The sequence below is a fragment of the Acinonyx jubatus genome, chromosome A1 (genome assembly GCF_027475565.1).
Source record: "Acinonyx jubatus isolate Ajub_Pintada_27869175 chromosome A1, VMU_Ajub_asm_v1.0, whole genome shotgun sequence".
Taxonomy (NCBI): domain Eukaryota; kingdom Metazoa; phylum Chordata; class Mammalia; order Carnivora; family Felidae; genus Acinonyx; species Acinonyx jubatus.
In genome coordinates this window covers 203,535,463-203,558,087 of record NC_069380.1, presented here as the reverse complement: position 1 = coordinate 203,558,087, position 22,625 = coordinate 203,535,463, and the positions used below count along the sequence as shown (strand labels likewise).

The following is a 22,625-nucleotide window of genomic DNA, read 5'->3' as shown; positions in this document are numbered from 1 at the left end:
GTTAATAGCTCCCAGCTGTCAGCACAGAGCCTGACGAGGGGCCATGAGATCATGACCTGAGCTCAAGTCAGATGCTTAACCAACTGAGCCACCCAGCTGGCCCTAGACAGCACAGCTTTTATTTGGTGCTTCTGAAAATGAATCACCTCCCTGCCTTCTCACAAATAGAAAATCTGAAATCTTGCAAAAAAATAAAATACAGCATTCATGAAACCTCTGGAAGTGATGTTAGGAACTGCTAGAATAAATGCAAAACTGTGGGGAACAAGGATCTAGCAGAGTTAGACAAGACAATAACTGAAGAAGGGAAAATGGACAGTTAATGACCATGATAGGAACTTTCCAATGGTGATCTGTAAGTCAATGGAAAAGGGAAAGCACTTGGGAAAAATTAGTGAGGCTTTTAAATATGTTTGCAAAATATGCTTTTTTTTATCCATCTGTGAAAGTCAAGTGTGAGTCATGGATGTAATATTGTGTTAGGATATGTATATATGTATGTGTGTGTGTGTGTGTGTGTGTGTGTTGTTGTTGTTGTTGTTGTTGTTGTTTGTTTTGTTTTCCTTTCTTTTTGTTGGGGGAGGTGTGGAAATTCTACTCCAGAATGTTCCATTTACCTCCTGAGTGACAGAACTGCATTTAAATCCTTTCATCTCAAAGTTTGGTGTACAACACACTTTAAGAGAATCATGAAAACATCTATTTCATTTAGAAGATTGAAACAGGAAGGAGGCTTATCCTTTGCCTTGTACAGGGTCTCCTTTGGTTGAAAATCACTTAAACATTGAACTGAGAACATTTGTTGCCTTTCTTGATTTACAGATGTTTTCTTAGAACTACATTGCCAAACAGTCCCAGCTGGCTGTAGCTAAGGCCTGTGTAAATTGATAAGAAGCATCTGGCTTCAAGACACCAACTAAGTACAGGGGCAGGCTCTTTGTGTCCCCAGAGAATCTGGTTGGGGTAGGAACTAAGTCTCAGAACCACTTGCTGTGTTTGTGAGTGAGTGCCAAGTTAATCCCCAGCAGGAAGAGACAGGGACAGAGCCCACTGCTGGGCTCTTCCCACTGTTGAAAATTCACCAGGCGCTCAGCGGAAATTTTCTTCCTTTCTTCTGCCCTGAGTGTTTTCCCAAACATGAAGGTAAGATAATAATTTCATTACTTTTGTAAGTGAAGCAATCTCGAAAGGGAGTGAGGCTTAACTGAAATGGCTCAAATAAGGAGAAGACATGGGGAAATAGGAAAGAGAAAGATATGGGGATAACTTAAAAAAATCCTTATTTAAATATATTTAACAATTCAGACAAAGTGAATTCCTTTTTCTTGTTTTGCAGTAAAATTAGTGGTTCGAAGGTATGGAAATGAGAGTGGAGACTATGTTTATGAAAGTCCTGACTGAGCCATCAAGGAATATAATAGTGCCATTGTTATTTTTAGGAAAAAATACCCTGTCATGTATTTTGTTTGTTTGTTTGATTTGCAGCTATGCAATGAGTCCCCATGATCTGACTTCTCTAAGAGCTTTATAGAAAAGTGAGTTCGGAAACTTGGAACTTTAGAATTTGGAATCCTGGACCAAAGGGTCAGGAATGTGAGAGTGGAAGACACAGAGAGAAGAATGCAATGAAAGGCTTACCAAATGTACATGTTGGCCCAGTGCAATGTAGCCAAATGTTAGAAAAATTACTATTCAACTAAATACAGGACCAAAGACAGCAACTTCAACTCCAACTTATTTATTTTTTAAATGTTTTATTTATTTTTGAGAGACAGAGACAGAGAGAGAGCACACAAGCAGGGGAGGGGCAGAGAGAGACAGGGACAGAGGACCTAAACAGGCACTGCCCTGACAGCAGCGAGCCCATGTGGGGCTTGAACTCATGAACCATAAGACCATGACCCGAGCCGAAGTTGGCCACTCAACCCACTGAGTCACACAGGTGCCCCACTTTTTGTATCATTTTTAAAAAGTTTTTTAAACATTTATTTATTTTTGAGAAAGACAGAGTGCAAACAGTGGAGGGGCAGAGAGGGAGGGAGACAGAATTTGAAGCAGCTCCAGGCTCTGAGCTGTCAGCACAGAGCCCAACGCGGGGCTCGAACCCATGAACTGTGAGGTTGTGACTTGAGCCCAAGTCAGTTGCTTAACCAACTGAGTCACCCAGGTGCCCCAAGTATCATTTATTATTACTTTATGATTATTCTATCTTGTCCATTTGTTAAGATACTCTTTCTGAAGGTGGGAAATGATAACTTGATGACTTGTTTTCAGGGACTTAGCTAGCAAATTCAAGAAATTCTTTTGGTTAATAGATTCAGCTTGTGTAACTCATGAACAGAACTGCCTTGTAATTAGGCAGATCTTCAGAAGTTACAATAAGGAGTATGTATATGGGGAAGGTGTTGGCAAAGGCACTGCTGAAAAAAATGTATATTCCCTAAAGCTTGATTGAAATTCTTTTAAAACACATGTAATAATAGACTGTTAAGAATGAATTTTTTCATGATGCCTGCTTTGGCTGAGAGTCAAAGGCCAAGAAGAATAAGTGGTCAGCATCCCCACATTTTAAAGTGAGATAGATACTGGACATTCAAAGCAGTTTTACAAAAGGATAGTGTCTAGTGACCTTTGGCTATCCCCATCCTCCAGAATATATAGGATCGTGCCCCTTAGAGTATATGGGATGTAGGAAATCATACTCTAGTCATGTCTGGGAAAATCTAAAGGCACAGGCTGGTTCCCTAGCCTGCCTTTAACAGAGTTAATCAACACAGCATTATTGGTTACATTCTGGACATCCAGAGTCTGACAGGATAAGGATGTGTGCAGGTATCGCATGGACACAATGTGGACCTTTAGAAAGGAGCCAGACTTGGGTTGTCAGGGCTTCTGCCTGAGAAACTGCCTGCAGGATGAAGCAACTCCAACAGGCAGCATCCATATGGAAAAGGAGTCCCAGGAGGCAAGCACTGGGGAGAGTCAAGTGTGATAAACAAAGAGATGAATCATTTTTGCCAAGAGCATAGTGGTTGTGTTGTAGATCACCAATGGAGGCCATCCAAAGAACCACAAAAACACAGTGGGAGATAAAGACTTGGCATTCAAATATCCACCACATCCTGGGTCACCATTATGGACTCCAGCTGGATTAGTCACACAAGACCCTTTTTGGCTCTTGTCCCTCTCCTGCTGCTGTGACTTTGAAGAAGACAGTGGCAGTCTGGGATGTGGGGAAGAAAAGCAGAACAAGGAGGAGGAATTTGGAATCAGACTCCACCCCACTCCCATTATGAGCATCCAGGACCCAGGAGGAGGAGAGACACTTAAAATTGGATATTGAATTGAAATTTGACTGTTAGAGTGTTTCAGAATCTTTGTTTTCCAAAAATGTGACTGTTAGTGCCTATGAGTGACTAATAAAGCTATGGAGATAGGCTTTCCCAGGGACGGAAGAAGAAGTTGACAGCATGGAGTAAAGATATATTGTTGAAAAACAGAAAAATTAACCCAAACCCTTGTAGGTTTTTTTTAATTGTTTTTAATCCTTGTAATTTTTAATTAAAAACAAAACTGTAGAAGGTGTTGCTTTATGTTATGTGCTTTACCTGCTCATTAAAAAAATCACATAAGTATTCATACCTCCCCCCACTCATTTCCAGGATGCCCATAGCTGTTTGGTTATGCTAATCAGAATAATAGGCTAAAAGCTTCTGAGAACAATAAAAGACAGAAGTGGGCAACTAGGACTTTACAACTGAAAGGAAGATACCTAATAAGATGGCAGGTGATCTAGGAAGGCAGGGAGAAGGATCTGGAAAAAATGTTGGGAGGCCACTCCACAAATACATGGAAAGAAAAGGTTTGAGGAGGTCAGGGAGAAGAGAAAGAATATTGGCCTGTTAAAATATGGAGTAAGATGGTTTTAAGGACTTTTACACTGGGTTATATATTGAATACAATTGATATCCTTGGAGAATCTCCAGGAAAGATTTGAATGATATTCCCAGACACCCTCAGTTGTCAAAGTAGGGAAATACATAAAAGTAAAAAAAAGTTAATAGAAATTACCTATAATTTCATTACCAGAAATGAACTATTATCCTTTATTATATTTCTTTCTAGATTTGTTTTTAATACATGTTTGACTTTTCAAACAAAATGTAATCCCGTTTTATATACAATTTTGTGACCTTCAATATTTAGGCTGGTGCTGTCATGGACAGATGATTGCAACAGGCCTCACAGGTGTTTTAAAAACCAGAGGAGCTGCCCATAGAACTAACAGGCAGGGTGAGGATCCTGGGCCCTCTGGCTGGGGATGTGCCTCAACTTTTGGTTGACTCTTCATTTATGAAACTTACTTCCCTTCTAACTTCTCACTCTTGGCTGGTCTTTCTTCCAGGCTTCATCCTCTTTAGGTGTCTTCATATGTGTTGAAGTTAGAGTGAAGAAGGGTAGAGAAAGGAATGAAAAGATGATGGGTCCTTAAAGAAATGCTCTAATGAGCTACATTTTCTATTTGCTTGGCTATGACATTCCCCAGTCCCTAGCCTTCTTTACAGAAATGAATAGTAAGAGGTGAGCTCAACAGAATTGTATTAAACTTTTATTTAAAATGGAAACTTAAAGGACAAACAGAGTCAGGGAGCCTTCTCCATGTTTCTTTCCTTCTTTATATTCACAACTCACAAATCTTGACTTGCACAAATGTATTCACTTTCAACTCATTAAAGAAATATAAACTAAAGCAATGCTTTATTCTCCCCCCAGGCAATAAGTTTTTTCATCTTGGTGGGATTTGCAGGAGAGTTCCAAATTTTTTCAAGGTGAGAATGTTTTGGATTGTATTAGAGATCATTAAAAATTATTATTATTTTTTTTATTTTTAGGAAGTTCTTTATCATATGGCCTGATTTTAACATTGCAGCCTGAACGTCTTTTTCCCTTCAACACTTATTTTTCTGCGTTTCGAGAAAAGGCAATGATAGCAAAAGCTTGTTTTATTCTCATTCTTATTTTACTTTATTTTATTTCCCATAAGGAAGAAATTTGAAGACTGAAACTACTTCAAAGTTTTCTTCTTGTCCCAGTACCATGATTGTACCTGCAATTCAGAGAATTGCACTGACCTTAGAATTAACACATCTTGGAGTAGAATGTGATCTTTAAATGTAGTCATTGCAAAACATTCTTTGGATTTAAAGGTTGAGAGTTTTTTTTTTCTTAATTGAAATACAGTTGATACACAATGTTATGTTACCTTCAGGTGTACAACATAGTAATTTGACAAGTCTATACATTATGCTGTGTTCCCCACAAGGGTAACTTCCGTCTGGTTGAGAGTTTTTTTTTTTAAGAAAATAGGTGTGCTGACTCTTGAGACCTGGAAAAAAGCCACCATCATTTACTCATGGCTTTCTCTTGCTTTCACTGTCAGTTTGATGGGATAGGACCAGGTCAGTTCACGTTTTCAAACTATCAGAATATGTGTCAGGGGCTGTGCTAGTGACTGGGGACACAAAGGGGGGCAAGTGTCTGAGAGTCCACTGGGTGATACAGATCTTGAAACAGTTGATGTCAATATAAATGTGCTAGGCCTCTGGGAGAGGGCTGCATAGGATACTGTGGGAGCACAGAGAGACGAGACCAAGCTGGCTTCCCTTCCTAAACCTCAGTGTTTGGGGAAGGTCTCTGCCTGTCCCTGGGGCACAACATAGAACAATAGCAAGTTCCGATTGTTTAACGGTCAAAAACAGTGAGGCATTTGGATCATTGGCACCATGTCAAGACTACAAGTTAGCAAGTTTGGCTTGAAAAAAAGCATGAGAGGCACATGCACTTCAGATCAAACTTCTAACTTTCAGGATCACCTCACAGGCTTAAGATAAGCACAAATCACCTTGACTGAAGGTGACCCAAGGCTAGGAATCTGCTCAAAATCCAGAAATCAGGATTCTGATTTCCTTTACCCCTTGTAAAATATGCTTTAAGTTAGACTTCCTTAATCGCTGAGGATGAAGTCATGATATGCTCTCTACAAAGCTGGAGTTAAGCATCACACAACAGATTCTCCATTCTTCATGTATTTTAGTGGAGTGGAATTGTTTAAGCTCAAATGGACGCTACTTGGCTGTGTTCTTGAGGAGTAGCCTAAATGCACAGGGGGAATATTTAAAAATCAATTTCTGTCCATTTCATCTTTGCCAGTTCTTAGTTTTTCTCTTCTGATAGGGTCTTTTTAGAGCCTTTTGTCTTCCACTTAAGAGTTTCTGTTGTAACTCTTCAGTTCATTATTCAGAATCCTTTCAAAGACCGTATACCTTCCTCCTACAAGTTCTCACTTACCCTTCCAACTGTGAACACTCCTTTATCTATATTTCCATAACACATTATACTGTATACATTTTTGTTATGAAATCGATCAAAGTAGGTACATTGCATTATGGATCATGTTTGTATTCTTATATTATAATTATTTGTTTACATATGTGTCTTTGTCCTCTTCTCTATCAATGGTCAGTGATCTCTCTGTTACTGTGTCTACAACTTTAGTATCTAAATAGTGCCTGGTACATTATAGATGCTTGATAAGCATTAATCTTGAGAAAAGTTGGTTCCTTCCACGTGTATTTTTATAGATCTTGGGATACTTTTGATGTCTCTTAAAAAATTGTAAAGCAATTATTTTTTTTGAAATATTTTTGACTATTCTTTGTGCCCCCTCCCCCCTATTATCTTTCTACCTGATTTATCATAATTTGGCAGTGCTTCCTCTCCAGTCAATTGCCAGTGGGATTCCTATGCCCTGTGGTCAGAATGCAGTGGTTGTACCAAGACTCAGGTAGGACCATACAAAACTTTGTATTTATTGTTTCCTATGCAGAAATAGCTTACATATGGACAAAATGACATTAGCTTTTGAATGTTATTTTTTATGTTGAAAATATAATTGGTAGTTTTAAAGGGAGAAAAGTATGACTCTAGTGATTAATAATGTAATAAAGTAATTTCTGCATTTCCTATTTTTCTTGCAGGACTTTTCTAAATCTTACATTTGAGCCTAGAAATATACACAGGGTATAGCAATTCACTAACTCTTTAACTAGAGAACTCTTGAATTAGAGGAATAGAGTAGCATGAAATGAAGATAGTAGGTAATGCAAAATCTGTTTCATATTTACTGGGTTCAACTTTTCTTCTTATTTGAAAGGAACGCTAACGAGTAGCAAAACTTTGTTTTACCTAATGAGCTGAATGATCATGAAAAATGAAACATTTGCACCTTTTTAAAAAAGATTTTATATTTAAGTAATCTCTACACCCAAGGTGGAGCTCGAACCCACAACCCCAAGATTAAGAATCACCTGTTCTACTGACTGAGCCAGGCAGGTGTCCCTGTATTTTTAAACTTTTTAAACTTTAATTTCTGAGTAATACAAATAAAATACTGGACTTGATCTGGAGATTATAAAGTACTTCTAAAAGTGTTTTTTTTTTCCTTATAAGTTATTCATTGGAGGAAACAGGAAGGTCTAAATAAAGAAAACACTATTTACAATTTTACTATTTAAAAGAAACCAGGGGTGTCTGGATGGCTCAGTTGGTTAAGCGTCTGACTCCTAATCTCAGCTCAGGTTATGATCTCAGGGTCCTGAGTTCAAGTCCTGCTTTGGGCTCCACACTGGGTATGAAGCCCACTTGAAAAAAAAAAAAAGCATGTGATTTTAGAGGTGCCTGGGTTGCTCAGTTGGTTAAGTGTCCGACTTCAGCTCAGGTCATGATCTCACAGTTCGTGTGTTTGAACCCCGCAATGGGCACATGTCTGTGCTGACAGCTCGGAACCTGCAGCCTGCTTCACATTCTGTGTGTGTCTCTCTCTCTGCTCCTCCCCCACTTATACTCTCTCTCTCTTTTCTCTCTCTCTCTCTCTCTCAAAAATGAATAGACATTAAGAAAATTTTTTTAAAAGAAACCAATATACCATCATTTTGGTATTTATTCTTTCAATTTATCTTCTTTCTCTATGTTTATAATTTTTAAAAATACAATTGTTTGATTAAAGTTTTATATTCTACTATTTAAAAATTTTTGTTTGTTTATTAAAACTTTTAGAGAGAGAGAGCACAAGCTGGGTAGAGACAGAGGGAGAGAGAGAATCTTACACAGGTTCCATGCTCAGTACCGAGCCCAATGTGGGGCTCAATCCTACGAGCCTGGGATCATGACCTGAGCCGAAATCAGGAGTAGGATGCTCAACCGACTGAACATGTAGACACCCCTTTATTTGTTTATTAAAAAAATTGCTTTTATTGTAAACTCCATGCCACACGTGGGGCTCAAACTCATGACCCCGAGATTAAGAGTCATATGCTCCACGGACTAAGCCAGCCAGGTACCCCTATATTCTACTATATTACCATGATACTCTCAGCGTGAATTTTAACAGCTGTATTATTTGCCGTTATATGAATATACCCATCTTATATATCCACTTTCATATTGTTTGAGATTTAGATTATCTACATTTTTGTTTGAGTGAAACTTGAGTGAATGTTTTTGTACATAGAAATCTGTCCTCTTTTCTGATAATTTTCTTAGGACAACTTCCACAAATATAATGTTCATGTTAAAGATTCTAAATATTTGAATGAATAAGTGTTTTTATTGAGATATACTTAACACATAATATTTATATTAGTTTCAGGTCTATAGCATGATTCTATAGTTGCAAAATATTTTAAAGGTGGTTCAGCTTGAATAAAAATGTGTATTTAAAAATCACTTTTTAATTCTTAAAATAACAGAACTGTATTACAGGAGATAATTTCTGTTTTATTTTTTTTATTTTATCAAAACAATTTTTTTAGATGTTTATTTTTGAGAGAGAGAGAGACAGAGCGCAAGCAGGGGAGGGGCAGAGAGAGGGAGACACAGAATCGGAAGCAGGCTCCAGGCTCCGAGCTGTCAGCACAGAGCCTGAGGAGGGGATCGAACCCACAAATTGTGAGATCATGACCTGAGCTGAAGTTGGATGCTTAACCGACTGAGCCACCCAGGCGCCCTGATAATTTCTGTTTTGAAGCATCATCATAATCATCATTTTCATCAAACATTTAGTACCTACATGAGTGGTATTTATAAAACCTGTTACTCGAATGTGGAATTTGGCTTTGGGCAAGTAGATGAGTACTCTGAATACAGACAGACAAATGGGTCCATGAATAACAAGGCAAAAAATCAAATACCGACCACAGAAAACATTTTTATAATTTAAAAACAAGCTAAGAAAGAACACTAAATAGAAAGGGATGAGAGGTATTTTTCATATTAGTAATTTTTTTTCTTTGCATGAAGGTCATCATGCAATGATTACATCCCTAGATGGTAACGACAACATTTTCATCCACAGAGAGACAAGTGAAAATGGAAACGGGGTCATAAGATCAGAAGTTGTCAGGTGAGAATATGGCTGCTTACAGTGGGCAGCTGTCGAGGTCATACTGGTATGTGGAGAGAGGGAAGCATTACTTAGATGAACAACACAATCTGTGCTTTGGAACTTCAGAAAAGGACAATTTAATAAGACATTATGAGAGGCGTCTTCATCAATCAAATACAGAAACTAGAAACTTATGAAGGAACTGCACTGAGTTCTATTCCCCTCTCATATTCCTCCATGGCTCCTCTGCTCAGATACAATGGAAGGTGCCAGCACCAGGCCCAGGTTGACACACAGCTGCTCAGAGATCAAACTGCATTACCGTGACCCTTTGTCCCAATGAGTCCCCACTTCTAACCCAGTTTAGGATGGATGAGGAGATTCAACGTTGGTTTGTGATGAGGGATAGAAGCAAAAATGTGTTCGCATTTAGCCCAGAAGGCTGACCTATAGCTGCATAGTTCTGATAAGTATCAAATATGTACTGGTTGCTGCATTCTTAGAGTCTCATGACTGTTCATCTCACTTGTTAATATCAAGCTGAATGATAAGCATCGGAGAAATCCTGTGAAACTACTTTTAAGAGTAGAAATTTGAAAAAGACATTTATGATCTAATATTCCCTGCACGTCCCCTCCCCTTTGAGCACTTAATATAATAACCACCATCTTCACACAGTAAAAGTGCAGCTCTTTCTCCCCACGGGCCCTGTCCCCGTGCTATAATAAAAGCACCTTTTTGTACCAAAAATGTCTCAAGAATTCTTTCTTTCTTTTTTTTTTACTTTTTACTTTTTTCTTTTTCCTTTTTAATTTTTTTAATTTTTAATTTCTTTTTTATTTTGTTTTATTTATTTTTTTTAATTTACATCCAAATTAGCATATAATGCAACAATGATTTCAGAAGTAGATTCCTTAGTGCCACTTACCCATTTAGCCCATCCCCCCTCCCACAAGCCCTCCCGTAGCCCTCAGTTTGTTCTCCATATTTATGAGTCTCTTCTGTTTTTTCCCCCTCCCTGTTTTTATATTATTTTTGTTTCCCTTCCCTTATGCTCATCTGTTTTGTCTCTTAAAGTCCTCATATGAGTGAAGTCATATGATTTTTGTCTTTCTCCGAGTGACTAATTTCACTTAGCATAATACCCTCTAGTTCCATCCATGTAGTTACTCAAGAATTCTTTCTTGACCGTTCGCTTCTGACCCCACATCAGTTTGTAGATCCAGTCTTCCCTGTTGATCTTTGCTCAAGGTTTAAATTCTCTGGAATGTCAGATTCTATTTTTTTTTTTTAATGGGGAAACGATGAGTACAGGAAGAGGCTTAAGTGATGCATCTTTGATTGCTGTTGGGCAGGAAAAGGATTTTGTGGACCTTTCTTTTTGTTTAAGTGTTAGATATATGTGTTCACATTGATAAAATGAACTTTAGGATGACTTAGGTGTTTCTCGGTTGGCTTGATGATTTCCTCAATTTTCCCATACTTTCTCTCCCAGAGATTTGCCTTTGACATATTGCCCACTTCCGAGGCCAGTGATTTTTATTATCTAGTAAAATTCCGTTGCAGAGGTAGCTTCACCTTTGGATGACCGAGGTTTCTGTGCTGTAAATTTGACTTCCATATTAGCATCTTTCTCTCCAGATTTATTTTGCATTGCCTTCCTGAAGAAGGCTTAACATTCAGCTCAAATCAATTGCCACCATTTTTCTAAAGTTTTTTTTCCTTTTTTTTTAAGAGTTATTTTTTATTTATTTATTTATTTTTTTGAGAGAGAATGAGAGTGCACCTGGGTATACACGAGTCAGGGAGGGGCAGAGGGAGAGACAAAGAGAATCTCAAGTAGACTCCTTGCCCAGTGCAGAGCACCACATGGGGCTCAGTCTCACGACTCTGAGATCATGACCTGAGCCCAAATCAAGAGTCCGCCACTGAGCCCACTGATCCACCCAGGTACCCCTCTAAAGGTTTTTCTAACTTTACTTCTTAACCATTGTTCCCAGTATCCTTCCCGCCCTCTGACAAAATCCATTTCTCCTTTCTAGTTGGCACACAGCGTGAGCAGAAACATTAAACGTTCTATATCGTAACCTATTTGTTTATATGTCTACCCAGCTAACTTTTTCAAGTTGCTTTTTTTAAGAGCCACTGTTTTTATTACTATTATTTTTTTAATACTCAACTCTGAGAATAAATACATAGCTGGGAGAACGTCACAAATAATAATCCAAGTGTCACTTGTCACCCACTCCAGGACAAGTAGGTCTGTGGGTTCATTGATTTGGGAGGTTTTACATCTGTGGAACACCAGAACAATTTCCTGAACCCTGTTTCTTCAATTGCATTAATTTCTCTCAGATTTGTTTCTCCGATAAAGGGAAGGAGATATCAGAAAGTACTACCTGTTCTGTGTTTAGACTCGCAGGCGGTCAATAGCTGTTTACGGGCAGTATGGTGGCCATCCCTGTGTCGGAAATGCATTTGAAACACAATCGTGTGAACCTACCCGAGGATGTCCAACAGAAGAGGGATGTGGAGAGCGTTTCAGGTGTTTTTCAGGTATGTTTTCATAGGCTTGGCAGGCAGGGTGTAATTTCAAATGCTATTTGGTTAACTTGCTCAGTATGTGTTTGTTGACTTTTACTGAATGTGTATCGGCCTTAAAATTAATTTCAGGCCAATATCAGTAGGATTTTTATTGGCATATTAATTACATACTCAGCTATCATTATTTAGAATGCAAGAGGAGGCATCCCGTAAGAAAGGTAAGGATACTGCTCACTTCTTTGAAAAGAAATATGGCTGTTGCCAGACCCAAACAGTTCTTGACATTGCATTGTTGGTGGAGATGTAGAGTGAGTCCGGTACACCGAGATTAGGCAAAAACAATGTTACTGCCCAAATTATCATTATGTTTACAAGAGAAGCAACTCTAATTAGCTAATCAAGGAGTAATACAGGTCACTGCTATACACTGGGTGATTGAAACACAATTTCAAGTTTTGGCATTGAGTATTATTTGACCTAGTGTTTATGTATCATTTGTGCAGTGAAGTTAATTCAACAACGTTTACCAAATATTCATTATTGTTACTATGTTCCAGATACAGTGGTAAGGATTGTGGATATACAAATGAAATGCTTAGTCTCTTCCCTGAAAAATATTAAAGTTTATGCACAGAATAGTTCATAATTAATCTCCGTGTTAGAAGTGCTCCTCAACAAGACCTGTCAAACTCCTATTTTACTTTCAAAACCTAGATCAGGTGACTCCTCTTTTCAGAAGCATTCCTTAACTTCCCAATTGATAGAGATAATTAACAAATCACTTCTCTGTGTTCCTTACATACATTGTACTATCTGTAATCTGGAGAATTTACTGGCCTGGTTATCTCTTTTGGAGACAGTGAACTCCTTGAGGATATGGATTATATTGCTTTAATTTTTTAATGTTTATTTATTTTTGAGAAAGAGAGAGACAGACAGAGTGTGAGCAGGGAGGGGCTGAGAGAGGGGGAAACACAGAATCCGAAGCAGGCTCCAGGCTCCGAGCTGTCAGCACAGAGCCTGACGTGGGGCTCAAACTCACAAACCACCAGATATGACCTGAGCCGAAGTCAGATGCGTAACTGACTGAGCCACCCAGGTGCCCCTGTTGCTTTAATTTTTGCATCTGGAATACTTGGTACATAGTAGACTGTCCACAACACTGGATCGGATTGAGTGAGAGCATAGTGGGATGCATGCTATACCGTCAGGACAGTTGCATGCAATGCACACTATGAAGACACAGAGGAAGGACATGCACTATAGCCTGTGGAGGAGGGATGGTCTCTAAGAGGAGATGATGTTGAATTTGGTTCTTGAAGGGCAGGTTGGTGACAGGTAGAGAAACCCTTCTAGTCTGAGGGAACCATAAGTGCAAGGTCAGTGGAGATGACAGAAGCCTGGCCTTTTATTCATGCAGGTGTGACTGTCGCATCAGAAGCTGGTAGGAGAATGGCTGGAGATGATGCTGGGGAGGTAGGCAAGGGTTAGATCATCTGATACCCTCCAGTGCTTCCTTGATTCCTGGGATGTATGTCTATCATAGCAATTACGTTGCTGAATTATAATGATCTATGTCTTCATAGTCCTTTCTATTAGCTTGTAAAGTATATGAAAAGCCCAGCATACCATTTTTATTTATATTTGTACCTAACACCTGGAAGAGTGTCTTGCACAGAGTATATGCTAAAGATGTGATGAGTGTTAACCTTTTGATCCAGTTTCTATGCTCTCAAAAGCTTACACATCAAATCACCAAAAGAAGCAGAGCTTTGACATCTTGGTCAGTGATGGCAAAAAATAAACTGAAAGTTGAAGGGCAGGATGTCAATCTATCTTCCCAGTGGTCGGCACTGTTTGATTCTGGAAGATTCAGACAAACTGCTTGGTTATGGGTGAGAGCCTGGAATTTGAATTCAGCTTCTATTTTCAATTTTGTGTCCAGCTGAGGTCAGAATCAGCTTTGTGTATTGTAATATGAGGACCCAAATAATCACCAGTCTTTTCCTAGACATCTTGAGGACTGATCTCAAATTCACATTAGAATATTAGTATAATTTTGGGAATCAAAGGCAAAACCCTTTTGATCCCAGGTAGTTTTTCCCTTCTTCCCTCTTTTATTTATTTATTTATTTATTTATTTATTTATTTATTTATTTATTCATTCATTCATTCATTCATTCATTCATTCATTTATTTATGGGGCTTATCTTGTGTACAGGCCAGTGCATCAGCAAATCTTTGGTTTGCAATGGGGATTCTGACTGTGAAGAGGATAGCGCTGATGAAGACAGATGTGAGGACTTAGAAAGCAGACCTTCGTGTGACCTTGATAAACCTCCTCCCAACATAGAACTTACTGGAAATGGGTAAGGTGCTGGCCAGTTTTCTGTGCACATTGATGGATAGTAGCTTTTCATTTTGTTTTGTTTTATTTTATGGTTTGGTAAGTCTGATAACAAATCACCTAATAGCTCAGCCTTTGGCTCAGAGCTCTTTGCCACATCCTGAAACATTTTTTCATTCATACCTGTATACTTGAAAATGTATGTGGTAAATGCAGAGTGTCCAATTGTCCCTTGACTGTCCTGCTGGAGGTCCTATGTCCAGGGACACCCCTCAGACCTGGGGAAACCTGGATAGTTGGTCACCCTATGGGAGAGAGGTAGAAACAGAGAGAGACAGAGGGAGAGAATTGATTCAATGACAGTGATGTGAGGCTCCTTATGAGAATGAAGAGACAATAGAGTAAGAACAGAGAAAGAAGAGAGAAAGTAACGTATTGGAATATTGAGGCTTGAAACGTAATTGTCTGAACTGGCTGGGAACTTTCATTTTCAAGTGAAGTTGGGGCAATCCCATGTTTGTCTTTCCAAAAAGAATTCTGAGGAATTTTGAGGGTCAGATCCAAGTTGAAGATTTCAAGACTTTAAAACAGTCTATTTTAGAGTGATAGAAGTGGCTTTCCTATCATAGTTTAAAATTCATTAACAGAAAAATGGTAAAATTACTCTAAAGAGTATACCATTCAGTATACTAAGAGGCAAATTAGTTGAAATTTGTTGTAGAAAGTTCTTTCTCCTCAACAGTCATCTTAATTGTATTGGTTTTATTTATAGATTCAACTCAAAACCAGCTGTTGCCATAAATACAAAAGGGCTATGTTTTCCAAACATGTTCTTAGGCTGAAGGATGTTGGATTTCTCCAGTTATTAGTTTTAGCTATTATACCACCCAGGGGAGGTTGGATAATATATGGTATGCATTAGGACATTGTTCTTTTTATTTGAGCTCTCTCAAAGAGATACTTCACTATATTTCAAAAATTTCTGGAAGTTCTTTTTCAGAAACTGCTATTTCTGATTTCTAACCATCTTTTCTTCCTTCCTTCCTTCCTATTTTTTCTTTTTTAAACAGTTACAACGAACTCACTGGCCAGTTTAGGAACAAAGTCATTAATACTAAAAGTTTTGGTGGTCAATGCAGAAAGGTGTTTAGTGGGGATGGAAGAGATTTTTATAGACTGAGTGGAAATATCCTCTCCTATACATTCCAGGTACTTAATTTCATTGATTTAATTTATTTTTAATCTATGAATTATTGCCAGAGGTCATTATTTATGTGATATTGATGTTTTGGTATTTGTTGAGAATTTATTTGTGGCCTAATATTGATCAGTTCTTATAAATGATTTATATGGGCTTAGAAAGAACACATATTCTTTAACTCTGGGGTACGGGGAAATGATACTTTAATTTGTCTCATTTAAGCTGAAATATTCTTTTGCCTCATTTTCAAGTCCATGGACCACATGGGCCCCAAATAGGATGGTCTGTCCCTGTACAGTGTCAAAACTCAAGGCCCTGGCCATGACTGGTCATGATAATCTCTTCACCACTGCCACAGTGTCAGCTCACTTAAAAATGCTTTTACTGTTAAATTGTAAACTATTTCATATATGCAAAACAGTGTAAGTAACATAAACATACAGTTTGAAGAAAACTAATTAGATGAATACTCATATATGCCAACCACGTACCTTAAGAAATAGAATATTGCCAATGACTTAAAGGCTCCCATCTACCCCTCTCTGGTCACATCCTCCCCACTCCGACAAACCACCATCTTCTGTTTTGTATTAACCACTTCTTTGTTTTTCTGTATATGTTTATCTCATCTGTATTTGTCCCTACATAAAAATTTGTGATTAGTTTTATCTATTTTTTGCCATTTACGTAAGTAAATCTTATAGTATATGTTCTTCTATGACTTTTTTCCCCCTCAAAAATCACAGTTTTGAAATTTATTCATGTTAATTTAGATGACGGTTTTATTGCTGGTTCTACTTTTTTCTTATGAAATTGCCTTGCACATTCTTGTGCATGAGTTCCATGCAAATGAACTAGATTTTCTCTAGGGCATACACCTGGTACTTGGATTGCTGCCTTGCAGGTTATCATAGGTTACACTTTACTCAGTAAAGTTTCCAAAATGGATGTGTCATCAATTAATACCCAATCTGCAATGTGGAAGGGTGGTCTGTGCTCCATATCCTTGTGAACGTCTGTATTGCTAGACTTTTCAATTTTCCTTAAGGTCTCAGGGTCTTCTTTCCAGGCTTCTGCTTCTTGCAGGCTGTTTCTGTCACACATGCCTAACCTCATTCTATTCCATGATTTCAACACAAAATCCACTCACACAAAAAACAGTTATGGCTTTAGGGGGAGAATCCTGAACATTGGAAGGGGATATTCTGTTGGAGTAGTGCCAACACATTCCACAAAAATGGTGGACATCCTCTGTCTTAAAACATCTGTCCTTAGAGTGCCAGTAGGGAAGAGGGGCAGAGGGAGAAAGAATCTTAAGCAGGCTCCATGCTCAGCATGGAGCCCAATGCAGTGCTCGATCCCATGACCCTGGGATCATGATCTGAGCCGAAATCAAGAGTTGGATGCTCAGTTAACTGAGCTGCTCAGGCATCCAAAACATCTGTCTTTCTAGAACCTCAACAGATCAAGATTTCTGGTCTCATCTCATTTTGGCATCTTGTTCTCTTCTTCCAGGATCTCCTCTCTCATTTCTTTCCTCCCTTCTTCCCAGAATTCTAAAAATTTCCAGTTCAGTGCTTCTTATCTCTTAGTCCCGAATTTGTAAACTAAAACTATTGGGATGTTCAGATAGAAGGGCTTTTCGTTTACCAAAATAAACCCCCATCAGAATGCAATTTTGATTATAAACAGCAAACAGCATCATCCTCTGACTTACAACAGAATAAGTTATATTTAAGAGTTATTGTATCATGAAAATGGAAAGTGAAACTGATCTGAAAAATAATAATAGGTACCAATTTTTGATTACCTACTCTGGCATCTGTACTGTTTTAGGCAATTTGTATAGGTTTAATCCTCATAACATCTTTGGAAGGTAAGTAATATTTTACTATTGTATATATGTAGAAATTGAGGCTCAGAGGACTCCAGCTGACTTGCTCTAAATCGCCAAATTGGTAAGTAGTACAGCTTGGATCCAGCCTGTCAGACCTCACAGCCCTTTGTTTTTCTAGTATGTTTTACTCTCCCAGTATCTTGTATTTAACTGCTTTTTCAACTCTAAATTCTATACGGTGTATAATATGTATTGTAATTTAACCATTGGCCAGAAGGGAGAATGTGACATAGGCATATGTAGAAATTTTTTTTCTCCTATTCCTAGGAGGATGGGTTGATAATTCTTCATAATTATAAGAGGGATAATTGCATATATATTTTTGGATCAAATTTAGAATGTTACAGAGCAGAGAAAAAATAATGAGAGAATTTCTGACATAGTTGGAGGATAGACATGCTGGAAGTCTGCAGTTTCTGAAGAAGAGAAATAATTTAATAACAGCATAATCCTGACATTCATTTCCCTCAGCATGGCTTGGTTTTTGGATTGACATCTGAAATGCCTTTCCAGTCACTGAATTTGAAGGAGTTTGTCAGAGTTAGAGGGAAATTATAGAGATGTTTTGAGGATCCAGCCTGAGGGAAGTGAGATGGAAGCAATGAGTCAGTCCCTGAAGTGCTAACCCCATGTGGATATGCAGGTGGTAAGTGTCTTCCACAGGCAGATAGACCTGAGGCCACTGGGTGTTCAGCTACCTCTGAGTGGAAGATGACTTCTGACTTGTCGGAACATAAACATTAGTAAGTAAACACAGAACAGAATCAGTTAATTTCTCTTGTGATCTCTGTTTCAGTTTTGAGCATTGTAGTTTATCCAGGGCAAACCTGGTCTCTTGTTGACTAAGTCACTTTCTTTGATGCCATGCACTTTCTCTATCTCCTCATATTTTTCATCCCACGAGGAAGCCTTTGACACACAAGCACATTCCTGCTCCATGGTCGCTTTGGAAGGTGCCCCTCCTGTAGTTGTCTGGGAGGCTGCCGAAAGACTTTTTGTTCATTGTCAACTTGGAATGAGTCACAGATGGGAGTAAAAATTAGGGTGGAGAAAATGAATTACTTCTTGGATCCTCCTGTATTTAGTTTTGAATGCACTTCATTATATTTTGGGAAAAGAGATACTAGTGTATATCAAATAAGAATCACAAAATTATATTCTAATGTTATTTTAACTAATGATTAATGATCTGATCCTCTGCTTCCTCTGTTGGTCTGAATCTAGATATCTGAGATTTCTTTTTTTTTTAGTTTTTAATTTTATTTATTTATTTTGAGAGAGATAGAGAGATACAGATGGGGGAGGGGACAGAGAAAGGGAGAGAGAGAATCCCAGGCAGGTTCCCTGCTGTCAGCACAGAGTCCGATGTGGGGCTCCATCCCACAAACTGCGAGACCACGACTTGAGCTGAAACCAAGAGTTGGATGCTCAGCCGACTGAGCCACTGAGGCATCCCTGGATATCTGAGATTCCTAAATCTACCTTTTAAACCAGGAATCATTTAAATGATGATCAAAAAATAGCTCACATACATTATATACTGTCCACTGTTTCAAGTGCTTAATGGATCTTCTTTTCTTTATAATAACCTAAAAAAAGTAGGCACTGTCATCTCTATTTTACAGTTGAGGAAACTGAAGGAAACAATGCTGAATGATTTACCCACAATCATAGAGGTAATAGATAACAAACATGGATTCTGAACACAAGAGTGTCTCCAGAACCCTTGTAACACACTATATTTAAGTGGGGTTGGAATATATATGAGTTTGATATATACGGAATTAAACCATAGAGAGAGAAAAATGGAAGCTGTGGGAGAGGGAATGAATAATGAATTTAATAAGTCCTTAGAAGAGGTGGGAAGCAATGCAATACAGAGAAGAGACAGAGAAGTTAGCTTTATTATTTTTGTTTGTTTGTTTGTTTGTTTGTTTGTTTTTGGAGGATAACTCAGTTTTTTTAAAAAAATATTATTTATTGTCAAGTTGGCTAACATACAGTGTATACAGTGTGCTCTTGGTTTTGGGGGTAGATTTCTGTGATTTATCACTTATATACAACACCCAGTGCTCATCCCAACAAGTGCCCTCCTCAATGTCCATCACCCATTTCCCCCTCTCCTTTGCCCCTCTGCCATCAACCCTCAGTTTTTTCTCTGTATTTAAGAGTCTCTTATGGTTTGCTTCCCTCTCTGTTTGAAACTATTTTTTCCCCTTCCCTTCTCCCATGGTCTTCTGTTAAGTTTCCCAAGTTCCACATGTGAGTGAAAACATATGATATCTGTCTTTCTCTGACTGACTTATTTCACTTAGCATAATATCCTCCAGTTCCATCCATGTTGTTGCAAATGGCAGGATTTCATTCTTTCTCATTGGCAAGTAGTATTCCATTGTATATATAAACCACATCTTCTTTATCCATTCATCAGTTGATGAACATTTGGACTCTTTCCATAATTTGGCTAATGTTGAAAGTGCTGCTATAAACATTGGGGTAAATGTGCCCTATAAATCAGCACTCCTGTATCCTTTGGATAAATTCCTAGTAGTGCTATTGTTGGGTCATAGGGCAGTTCTATTTTTAATTTTTTGAAGAATCTCCAGACTGTTTTCCAGAGTGACTGCACCAGTTTGCATTCCCACTAACAGTGCAAGATGGTTCCTGTTTCTCCACATCCTTGCCAACATCTGTTGTTTCCTGAGTTGTTAATTTTAGCCGTTCTGACCAGTGTGAGGTGATATCTCAGTGTGGTTTTGATTTGTATTTCCCTGATGATGAGTGATGTTGAGCATTTTTTCATGTGTCTGTTGCCATCTGGATGTCTTCTTTGGCAAAGTGTCCATTTGTATCTTTTGCCCATTTCTTCACTGGGTTATTCATTTTCTGAGTGTTGAGTTTGAGAAGTTCTTTATAGACTTTGGATACTAACTCTTTATCTGATATGTCATTTGCAAATATCTTCTCCCATTCTGTCGGTTGCCTTTTAGTTTTGTTGATTGTTTCCTTTACAGTGTAGAAGCTTGTTAGCTTGATGAGGTCAAATAGTTCGTTTTTGCTTTTATTTCCCTTGCCTTAGAAGATGTGTTGAGCAACAAATTGCCACAGCTGAGGTCAAAGAGGTTGTTGTCTGGTTTCTTTTCTAGGGTTTTGATGGTTTCCTGTCTCACATTTAGGTCTTTCATCCATTTTGAGTTTATTTTTGTGCATGGTGTAAGAAAGTGGTCCAGTTTCATTCTTCTGCATGTTGCTGTCCCGTTCTCCCAGCACCGTTTACTAAAGAGACTGTTTTTTTTCCTATCGGATACTCTTTCCTGCTTTGTCAAAGATTAGTTAGCCATACATTTGTGGGTCCAATTCTGGATTCTCTGTTCTATTCCATTGGTTTATGTATCTGTTTTTGTGCCAATACCTTACTGTCTTGATGATTTCAGCTTTGTATTAGAGGCTAAAGTCTGGAATTGTGATTACTCCTGCTTTGGTTTCCTTTTTCAACATTATTTTGGCTATTTGGGGTCTTTTGTGGTTCCATACAAATTTTAGGACTGTTTATTCTAGCTTTGAGAAGAATGCTGGTGCAATTTCAATTGGGATTGCATGGAATGTGTAGATTTCTTTGGATAGTAGTGACATTTTAGCAATATTTGTTCTTCCAATCCATGAGCATGGAATGTTTTTCCATTTCTTTATATCTTCTTCAATTTCCTTCATAAGTTTTCTATAGCTTTCAGCATACAGATATTTAAACAACTTTGGCTAAGTTTATTCCTATTTTATGGTTCTTGTGCAATTATAAATGGGATCAATCAGAGAAGTTAGCTTTAGATGGAGGAGGGACACCTGTGGAAGAAAGGAAGAGGAGAAATGTAAATGTTTGTCAATTTGTTAGCCAGAAGTTTAGGAATCCTCTGTCTGGTAATGGGAATGTTTGTAAAGAAAGAGGTTAAGGTCATTTTCTGAAAGTGAGGAAAGTGGTTCTAAGATTGGGGGATTGAGGTAGGGGTTGAAATATTGAAATAGGTACTGTAGAAAATGGGAAAGAAAGAGAACGGACTAAAGAAATATAGGGCTGCTGGACTGCATTGAGGGTTCCTCTGAGATCAGAAATCATGAATGGACTTACAGTGGTACCCATCTATAGCTGTGTGATTTTTCTATTGTAGTGCTAAGTAGCTTGGCTGTGAGCATTGAACCAGGTTGGAATTCTGCCTGGCAAGCATGATGGCAGGGTCTATCTAGGCGAGGATGTTAAGTTCATTGATGAGAAACTGTTGACGTCATGAAACATGAAGGCAATCCGAAAAAGAAAGAAGTGAAAAAAATGAAGGTGCTGATAGGGAGAAAGGAAACTAAGTTGAAGAACTTGTTTCTACGAAGTTGAATAATTGCTCTGGTGATGATAGTATGAGAGTCAAAAGAGTATAGGTGGCAGACTGTAGGATGTTTGAGTTTGTGATTTTAGAGGAAGGATCAGTCTGAGAGAATTCAGGATTCAAAGTTAGATGGGAAAGAGAGTATCAATTCAGGGTCATTTAAGAAAATCACATCAGCTTGAAAAAGATGACTTGGCAGCCATATGTAGAGCAGACGAGAGTGAGGAAGTGCCGAACTAAATCATCTAAGAGGCTTATTTGCATGAATTGAGTATTTGAATTGTAGATCTGAAGAGGGAAAATAGGTTTTCTTTCTTTCTTTTTTTTTTTTTTTACATCAAAAGGAAGATAGATAACTTCTCTTTCTTAAGAGAGAGAGAGAAAAAAATTAAATTGTGTGCCTATCTAAACCCTAATAGGACCAAAACAGTATTTAGTGGCTGCAGAAATCTCTAATAGCATTCTTATTAACGTCTTCTTTGTAGTCAATAATAATACATATATTCTCCATCTCAGCTTTGAGCTAAACTTATGCAGTTGACTTTGAAATAGATCCATTTCATAATTTAATGAAAATAATGCCCTAATAAAAGATATGAATAAATCTATCTTTTCGTACCTTGTGGTGTGTTCTTAACATTCATGCATAATTTTGAACATGGGCAATGATAAAAGTAATATAATATTTTCTAGCATTTTCCTGATGAACTTCTTTCTAGTCTTTTTTTTTTTTTTTTGACTGGGGAATATACTTGCATTGATGTAATTAACGGGATTATTACATTTATAACAGTTTCTCATTTAACATGAGTATTTCTCTT

General features: G+C 38.0%; 1 protein-coding gene across 2 annotated transcripts in view; it reads left to right on the top strand.

Annotated features, from left to right (window-relative positions):
* The first annotated feature begins 860 nt into the window (after positions 1 to 860).
* C7 (complement C7) overlaps positions 861 to 22,625 on the top strand; it is a 55,411-nt gene continuing 33,646 nt past the window's right edge. Inside the window, exons 1-6 of one of the 2 annotated variants that reach the window (XM_015067583.3) lie at positions 861 to 1,143; positions 4,774 to 4,829; positions 6,769 to 6,844; positions 11,857 to 11,998; positions 14,208 to 14,355; positions 15,404 to 15,542. In XM_015067583.3, the coding sequence (XP_014923069.2) occupies positions 1,138 to 1,143; positions 4,774 to 4,829; positions 6,769 to 6,844; positions 11,857 to 11,998; positions 14,208 to 14,355; positions 15,404 to 15,542 (567 nt within the window). In that variant the 5' untranslated portion in view covers positions 861 to 1,137. The remainder of the gene's footprint in view (positions 1,144 to 4,773; positions 4,830 to 6,768; positions 6,845 to 11,856; positions 11,999 to 14,207; positions 14,356 to 15,403; positions 15,543 to 22,625) is intronic. The other variant, XM_015067584.3, reaches the window with a different exon arrangement.